This window comes from Athene cunicularia (assembly GCF_003259725.1).
Source record: "Athene cunicularia isolate RWA chromosome 3 unlocalized genomic scaffold, athCun1 chr3_part1, whole genome shotgun sequence".
Taxonomy (NCBI): Eukaryota; Metazoa; Chordata; class Aves; order Strigiformes; family Strigidae; genus Athene; species Athene cunicularia.
The window spans coordinates 82,659,408-82,668,982 of NW_020799097.1; the positions used below are offsets into that span (position 1 = coordinate 82,659,408).

Genomic DNA, 9,575 nt, shown 5'->3' on the forward strand with positions numbered 1-9,575 from the left:
CCGGGCAGGGGCCGCCCGCCGGCCTGGCTTACGGGGGCCAGGTGAGGAGCCCACCCCCGGCCGAGATTAAAAGGGTCTCTTAGTTGCTCCCTTCCCCCCCCCCCGCACGCGCTAATTAAGCATGGTAATAACTTCTCGTTGCTCCGCTGATGTGATTTAGTGCAACTTGTCTTGTCAAGCCTGTTCCGGTGTTTAGTGTGCAAGTTAGCTTGTGCTTGCTAACGGCACATCGAAAAGCCATTTTATTAAAATCCCGGACTCCGGGTGGTTAGCGAGCCCACACTCTTAAACTTACTCAGCCGATAGTGCAAATGACTTTTGAGTACCTCAACTCAGGTGTGCCAGCATCACAGAGTTTCCCTACCTGTTGCTCGGACAGTGACAAAGTTTTGAGCAGTTAACAGTAAGCAAAAAGGCACAAGTGATGATGGACTTAGATTTTTCAGAGAACTGATTATTCTGATATAATTTCCTATATTTCCTCCTCTTATTCAGATTGGAAGTTCATGTGCCTCTGGTCAAAGCACCAGAGTGGTGCTTTGGGTTTAATCGGAGAGTTCATCTCAATGAACAACATTTGTATTAGGGTAATTATTTTGTTCGAGATGTACTAAGTTATACTATTAATGTGCATGCCCTGCCTTGGTGTGAAAGAGGTCTTATCTGTGAATGGTTTTGAACTACGTAACTAGGGTAGACCTTATGTGCTTCACTTGCTACTGGTGGTGTCAAGGCTAGGATGCTGCAGGGAAATAACTAACAAAGGTGAATACCATTGCTGCTACATGGTGCTTTGTGATCCCCCTCTTGCTTAAAGGTCAAAACACAGGTTTCCAAAGCTTACCCTCAGACTTCCTTCCAATTCAAGGACAAGGAGCAGATGTAGAATTAGAAGTTTGAATGTTTATGTGTGTACACATATATACCTCTGCATATATATGTTTATAAAATGGACAAGCTATTCATGCTGGTTGGTACACAGCATTACATCCTCACTAGAGCTGCAGTGCTGAGCAGAGAGAAATGGTGGTCATGGGTACAAGTCTGCTGCTCCTGTTGCAGACTGGTTATACTGGACAGGCTCAGGTGGAAAAGCCATGGCAGCCACTGTGTGCTGGACGGCAGAAAGGAACCTTGGGAGGAACCACTGAACCTGACTTAGGTCTGTCCGAGTCAGTTTGCATGTGCTGATTTATGTTCATCTGAGTCAACTCCTGTGTGTTTCCTGGCAGACATGTGGGCCAGTGGCTGTATGCTGTCAGTGGGGAGTATGGAATAGTGATTTTTTTGAGGGACCTCATTGTTAACAAGTTTTCTGTCAAAGTCACTGAAATCAGACAGTCTGCACTGAATAGTCGGTCAGATGATACCTGTATTTCCTGTTGGCCTTTCAACATGCAAAACTGTGGATGTTTTACATTTGAGATAAACAGAGAACTTTCCTCCCTGCTGTTCTGTGCACCTGCATCCAGCTGTATGACAATGACCTGCAGAATGCTGTGGGAGATACGTGTGGAAAGGGAGAGGGGAGATAGCATTTTAATTGCCTTATTCACAATTAAATATTTAAGTCTGTGGTTTTCAAATTATCTGTACTATCAGTGGTCAACAAGACCACGGTGAATAATCTGCAGCCAGTCTGTGTTCTTAGGTACAAATACTCATATGCATACATGCCACTTATAAGAAACATTGGGACGTGGTAATTCTCTGCAACCTCAAAAACATGGAAATTGCAGTTCTTCATGAACTAGAAAAACAAAAGGGAAGAAATTGAGGTATGGGGAAATAAATACAGTTTTTAAATATCTTTCAGGATGGATACTAAACAAGAAGGATGCAGAGCCACAGATTCACAGTGACAGTATTTTTGTGTGAGACCTAGAAAGCGGGAGTACCCTGTCTACCATCACCTCTTGTAGGGTCACCCTGGGATCTGACAGATTCTTATTTCAAATGGCTGTATTCTTAGAGCTTCTCCCATTTTTTTCAGTGCTTCCCTCTGGATTGTGGAAAGTAAATTACCAGTGTCTCAGTGTACCTTGGCCATATCTTGGAGATGTAGGGGACGAAGCTCTTACCATAGCTGCAGTAGCCACCAAGGTTCACCAGGGCATGGACCTTTTGTAGGGTCTGCTTTCGTCTACCTCAAGGGTCCTCTTATATTACAAGGGCAAAAGAAAGAATTTTAAAAAATACTTTCTTTTTAATGCATCTAAGAATCCATAAGGAGTAGCGTAAGGCCTCTAGAATAAACTAGCGATAAATTGCATGCTTTGCCACTGGGTTTGTTGGGTCTTTACTGACAGTGGAGAAAGAGTGAGATAATGGATGCCTGGGCTGGCCTTCTTCCCTGGAGCCTTTTTTTTTGCTCCCAGTACCTCCTTTTTCAGCTTTCCTTTACAGGGTGGGCTTGTAACTTTGTCCCAACTCCCATTCCAGTTCCTTCACAGCTCTTCACTACAAGTTCCTACTTGGATCCTCCATTTTTGTCCCTGCTATCATGCAGTGTCTTACACCCGTTTACTGTATTTTCTCATATTCCAGACTGACTCAACCTCTCTGCACTGGAGTTGGGAAGTTTATGGCAGTTTGTACTGGCCCTTGTCATCAGGGCAGGCTTCATCCTGAACGTTCTGTTAATACCATGTTTCAGGAGCAGGGATTTCATATTTACCAAAAAGAGCACATGACAAGAATATGGGGGTTTGCTTTGGGGGCTTTTCCTCTTCCGCATATGTCTTCCTAAACTTTGTGCTGTAGGGTGAACATGTTCATCTGAAATTTCACAGACCTCCTCTTTTTTAACCCATTGAGTGTGTCTGTGTGCAAAGACTGTGCTCAAGCCTTGTAGATGTGACCCTTGTGATTGTGTCCGCCCTGCCAGGACAGTGCGTGTGGTTTTCCAGTGGGCACTAGTGCTGAGGAAGACTCTACCTGGAATTGCAGAGAGGGGCTGAGCACTGCACCAGACACCCAGGAGCTCTGCTGATGGGGCTCTCTCACAGAAGTAGGAGGAAGAACAGCTCTGTCCTGGAGCCTTGGGCTGCTTCTGTCCCACGGCTGCCACCTTTTTTTTCAGGCCTGTTTATTGCACTGTCTTGCATAGTCTTATGCTTTAACTTGTAGCTCTATTGTATTGAATGGATTTGTAGGAGTGGGTCCCAAAATAAACAAATATGCTAAATTTGAGTTGGTTAGAATAGTGTCTGTGTAACTGCTGTGTTATTTTGGGGCTTACTATGCATTTCATAATTAATTTCTGGGATTGTGTTCTAAATACACTGATTTCTGTATGTGGGAGAAGGTAATCGCCAAATATTGATTCCAGTCACCTCTTACTGGTTGCGGCTGAAAACATTTATTGTGTACTTGTGGTAAGTATAAGGATTTTTGGAATGAGATTGACAAGAATGGAGCGGAAATCCTACTACATGATTTAAAATGCTTTTTGTTTTTTGAAAATATGACACTTATCAACAGAAGAGATTCCTCAAGGAAATGGCAGGATGATGATAAATTACAGGAGTGGTTTTGTGAATCCTGACTTCTGTATGAGATTTGTTTCAGATTCTTTGTACACATTTGGTCAGTACCCCACTATTATGTGTCAAGTTAGCCATTGATACAGAGGGGTCGACATTTAATGATTCATCTGCAAGTATCCTGAAGATTTATTTTTTTATCCTTTTAATATAATTGGAGTTTATAATTCTATTGTATAAAAATAATTATATTTTACCTCAAATATATTTTTTGTTAGGGTTTGTGCTACAGTCTGCTGTTTATTATAGTATTCATTTTTGCTGTAGTGGGTATCTTTACTGTGTGAATTACTGCTTTGAGGAAAAAAACAGAGTGCTGTCACTACAAACCTTACCTTTTAGCAGATTTGCTGGATTTTACTCTTCATTGTGGAATTGCTTTGTGATTATTTTTTTTTTTACTAAAAATAATTTAGAATTTTTATTTAAGTCTGTTTTGTTAGCTTAGAGTTGGGTTTCCTTGTTGCATGTAGTTTCTCCTATGTGTGCTAGTAGCTCTGGCGTTTTCTAGTTTTCTCATATTTTCTTGTGGAAATGTAATTTGATGTAATGCATGTGAATGGCTGCATAGTTGTGCTTTATTCTGGTCAGACAAAGAAACAAAATATGAATTGCCAGACAGAAATATTTTGAGGATTATGCAGTGATAAAGCTTTCTTATTTCCAGCAGATCATGCAGCAAAAGAGCCTGTGGAGGATACAGATCCAAGCACTCTTTCCTTAACAATGGTATGTGTTTCTGGTCTAACACAGTTAAAATCGTTATAGCTCTCTACAGTTATGTAGTGCAGCAGTGAGGTAAAACATTAAAGTATGTTAATTCAAATCGTCCATCTATCTATCTATCTATCTATCTATCTATCTATCTATCTATCTATCTATCTATGGATTTGCTTATCCCTGTGGTTGTATAACCAACTTTTAATTTACTAATCCTGCTCAATTAAAGTGTGAATAAAAATACCAATAGGTGCTTAAGGTGAATTGAGTGTTATCAGCTGAGCTGTCCATGGGATAGCCTCTGGAGGTTTCATTTTTAATTTAAAAAAAGCCACAAAACAACCAAGAAAGTTTGGTGCGGACGTTCTTCTGCCCATATAGGTTAGAGGGATAAGAAAACCCACCTAAAGCTTAAAATTTCAGTTGTACTAAGTTGTTATTCCTTCCTGTACCTATTTTGTCTGATGAGTTAAAGACATGGCAAGGTTAAGTAAGACCAAACAGCAGTACCTTACAGCAGGCACGGGTGGATCTAGGGAGGGACCAAACAGCGCGCTCTAGTGCTTGCTGGCAAGCAGAGTCACACCGTTTATGACAAATTTTTGTGTCTTAGAATAGTAAACGTGTCAGTCATGCTGAGACAAGGAGTATATTGGGTAAAAGTAATACAAAGTTCTGTGAAGTCATTTTAAGAGTTTTTCTTTGTAATGTTGCTGTGGATTGTTTGCTCTGGGGAGAAGTTACAGTGTTGTGTAGCCCAGAGACTTGTCAACTGTAGTTACCTAAACAGATTGAAATACATTGGTTTATTTTATGGATGGCAAGTGAGCAAGCAATTATTGTTTTGCCTTGGCGTTTTCTTCTCATTTTGAAGCTTTGCAGCAGGAAGTCAGCAGGAAACAAAATTTCACTAGTACTTTAAATGCTGATCCTTCACTGGGTTTCATTATGGCAGTTTGTGTACATACATTTGTGTTAGCAGGTTTTGATAAAATATACAGAGTTTGTGATTGGTTTTGTGGAATGACTTTATTCCCCCCATACCCTTAAATTAAGATGTCTTTAATCTATTTGCTTGGTTATGAACTTCTATAAAATCCGCACCTACTTTTACATAAGGGTGGGGGTGATAGGGAAGGAGGTAGATTTCAGGTATAATAGTAAGTTATAATATGCCTTGAAATCAGCTGCTATCCCCTTAAACTCATTAATAGTAGTAGTTTTCTACTGCATCTTAATCAGCTTTTTACTTTTAGAGCAGAAGGGAAAAAGATTTTTTTCTTTCCATACAGTTACATTTTAGTAAAAACTTTTGTAGTCATCTCTGTACCTCCTGAAACATTACCTTTGGGTATGCATTGCCTGTTCTAGATAATCTTGCTACTTAAATGCAAAATTTATTTCCCAATCTCTGAATACTGCAGCAAAGCATCAATCTTTATGACTTTTGGATGTGCTAATCAGTAATGTTAGTAGCATCTCAATTCCCACATAAGAAGAGTATTACTATATCTGATTGTAGACAGATTAATTAGTAGCAGTTTAAGAGATGTGACTATAATGATGGTGTTTTATATATTTCTTCTCCAGCACAATTACACTCAAAGTAACACACAACTGTGTCTCTTGCTTTTTTGTGACAGACTGAAAAATATCCTGTCCAAGACACAGGAGTACCTAAAGGTAAATATTGTGAATTCTATCTATTCAGGTGTCATAGATCTGTGTTGTTATATTCAGCAAAACCATTGGTGTTATCCAACAGATTGAAATACTCTTACTTTTTCCTAGATGTTTATGTTCTAAATGTAGTGTCTTGTGTATTTTTTAAGGTCAGTTTGGTATGTGTGTGTGTGTGTATATATATATATATATATATAAAACTTCTGAAATTTCTTTCCAAAGTTTAGTTTTGATCTAAAAGTCAGTCTAAAACTTATCATCAGAAGATCTTGGTTCTCAATCTGGACGGAAAATACGGTAGCGTCATCGAAAACCGGTGTTCAGAGAACAGATGGTAGAGACATGCTAATGTTAGAAGGTGGCTTTGAAGAGACTACAAGTGCTTTGAGCTTATCAGAAATACAATCCAGATATACCTTCCAGGTCTGTTGCCTCTGATTGCTTTCTCAGCCCTATAACCAATTAAATCTCATGCCATCTTTTACCTTCAGCAGGTATTACTACCATCTACTTGGGAACCTAATATAGATCTGCTCTGCACAAATTCCTGCCTCTCCTCACTGAAAATGGAGTGAGGGAGTGCAGGTTCTGTATTGCACTGAAATCAAATACTTGGATTGCACAGTGTGAATATCCCCTTTATGGTACCCTTGACATGTGGGGTGAGGTTTTTTGTCATCCCAGGCTCCACTGTTGGCTTTTGTCCAGGGACTGTACTGACAGGGGCTCATTTGTGGAACGCTCTGCAGGTAGTGTCTTCTCTGTCCTGTGTTGTACAGCAGGTCTGCAGTGGGGACAGACACAGGAAACTATGAGGCAGCTAGTCACAGTAGAAACTTTGCTGAGGAAGCATCAGCAATATACCAACTGGGGTTAAAGAAAGGTTAGAGACTATTTTGGGTCCTTGAGGGAGCCCAGCTAGAGGAAATGGGCATCTTCTCAGAAGTGCTGCTCAGTAGGGGAGGGAATGCAGGATGAAAACTATTTGAAATCATACACTGCTTTCTGTTTATTTGCAGGCAGGTGGTTTGTTCCTTCAAAACTATGTTTATTAACACTAAAGCAAGTTCTCTGTAACATTCTTTTCCATATCCTGTTTTTTATTTCACCTGTAACATTAGGTCCTCCTCAAAATTGATTAGATAAATTCCTAAATTTGAAATTTGTCAAAGTTGTTTGAAATCTGAGATTGCATGGCTTAGATGCATTTAATTTGAAAACTAAAGCTTAGAGGAAGTTGAAATTTCAGTGCTTTCTGTATAAAAGAAGTGAACTTGGTTTGTTTTTAATTATAGTTTCTGCTTCCTCTTGCTAAATGTCAAAAGATGTAAGTACTAATATAGCTTGACATTTCCCCTTTGGAGTTGTGATACAAATACCTCTTAATATTCTGTTCATACCCGTGATTAAAATTCTTTTCTGAGAATGACTTTTCATAACTAGTTCTATAAAAGTACAGACTTAGACATATGAATCTGTGAGCTAAAAAGTGCTACAGATGTTCAGGTCTGATTCTGTGTAACACAAAATTATATTTGCTTCAGACTTAATGTTTGAATAGACAGTACATTGGATGGGGGGACTGTTCTGTTGCTTTTATAGGTCAATTGAGTAATGAACCATTTTGTGGCCATAACTCATTGAAGTTCTTAGCACCCACTACCGATTATGAATTAAAGGTGAGTTGAGGGAACTTTTCATCTTGCAGGATTAAGCTTAAAATTTTCATCATGTTTTGATTATAATTTTGCCTCCACTCAAATATAGAACAAATTTCACACATCATGTTTCCACACAACTGAAGTGGAATTTTGATGCCCATACTCTGTATTTTCAGCCAGACTTTTGTTGTTGTTGTTGTTGTTGTCTCTGGATCTACAGCCATAAAGAATAAAGGTGATCCTTATTAAACATTTACCCTCCTGAGGGTGGAATACTATTTGGCTTTAAGTTTCAGCAGTCTTATACAACCAGAAAAAGAGGAAAATCATGATTTTGGTTGTTGTGTTTTGTTTTTTTTTTTTCTTGCAAGTGTAAGGATGAATTCTTTGATTCAGATCAATTTCTTCAGTGAGATAAGGAAATATGTCTTCTGTTATCTGACGATTCATAAAGATAACAGTTGTTCTTTAATGAGATTTTACCACTAAACAAACAGCAAATGGAAATGTACATAGTCACTAGTATGGAGAGTTCTTGTGTGTAAAAACATGTAGACTATAACCTCTTTTAAGTTCATGTTAATGGTTGGGCAGCACCTGACCCAGGGGAATTATGCAGATGGTTTGATGATGAGGATCTTAATTGTGCAGAGTGAAATTTGTCTGCTTGCACAAGGTTCGCAAAGGGCTTATGTATCCCTTGTACTACACTTTGAGGGCTGAAGTGAAGCTTGAAAAGTAAATAGAGTTTGTGCTGCAGTGGGGAATGTTGTGCTTTTCAGTGGACTCCCAGGGCAGTTGATAAATACTTTGAAATGGATTATTTCACTGCTTCAGAAAACTCTTGTATAGTAAAGTAGGATAAGCCTAATTCACAGAGGAGCAGCATAAAAGGTAAATATTTGTGTAGTACATATTTCAACAATTATCATTGTGTGATGAGAAAAGCAAAGCAAAAATTATAGTGACTTGCAAAATCATTGTGTGATGAGAAAAGCAAAGCAAAAATTATAGTGACTTGCAAAATCTAGTGAGTTGTAACAATCATCTTCGGCCTACTTTTTAATATTATTAATTGTTAATATTCTTTGGTCAGCTTTCTGAAAGAAGAACATGACTCTTGCTTCAAGAATAGCATGGTGTTTGTTTAAAAAACAACTGCTACACTAATATCTAATCTCTGCAAGGATTATTTTTCTTTGCACAGTCATGCTCTGCATGATTGTTGCAGTCTGCCAATTTAATATTTTGGGCTTTTAATCCAGCATTTCCCAGTGACTGATCATGATCTGGAGTTAAGTTTTGTATGCTAGACACCTGTAATTTATGTTTGATACTCTTACTATTTAAATTTGTATTTGGGTGGAAGACTAGTGTTTCACAGTGTTTGTCTTAGATGAGCAATACCTAACAGATCAAGTTACACTGGAAATTGCATCTGTGAACATCAAGACCCTTACATCAGATTCTGGCCTAATCCAACAGGTAAGAAAAATGATATCTGAATGTGAACTAAATGATTGCTGTTGATTAAACAAGTATGTTAACAAATAAATATATTTTCAGAGTGTATCTGGAGAGCATGGAGTTACTCAGTAAAACAGACCAGAAATAGGCTCTCTTTTCAAGCATTCAGTTAAGTGAGCTTTTGTGGAGAAGAGTGAAAGAAAGGTTATTTAATCATTAATGTGTACTTTGTACTTTAAATAGGTTTTGATTAGTGTGTAGATACTTTGAAGAGGAGATGACAGAGTTGAGACTTTGTCATGCATACTCTCTCTCCTTCCTGCTGAAAATAGAGCCGGGGCAGAGAATAAATGAAGAAATAAAGAATCCTGGGTTTTGGACTCCTTGTGCTTTGCCCTTAGGGAGACGTTTGGCTGTTCTGCCTTGACTTTGGGATACTGCTCTTCCCTTAGTGGAAAACACCACTGGTTGTGAAATTTTACATTGCCACAGGGTGGGC

The 9,575-nt window shown here is 38.8% G+C and overlaps 1 protein-coding gene across 1 annotated transcript in view; it reads left to right on the forward strand.

Annotated features, from left to right (window-relative positions):
• The window catches only part of EDARADD (EDAR associated death domain), a 27,235-nt gene that overhangs the window by 7,677 nt on the left and 9,983 nt on the right, over window positions 1-9,575 (forward strand). The window contains exons 2-4 of the mRNA XM_026845599.1: window positions 4,216-4,274; window positions 5,909-5,948; window positions 8,994-9,094. Coding sequence (XP_026701400.1) covers window positions 4,272-4,274; window positions 5,909-5,948; window positions 8,994-9,094 — 144 coding nt within the window. The 5' untranslated portion in view covers window positions 4,216-4,271. The remainder of the gene's footprint in view (window positions 1-4,215; window positions 4,275-5,908; window positions 5,949-8,993; window positions 9,095-9,575) is intronic.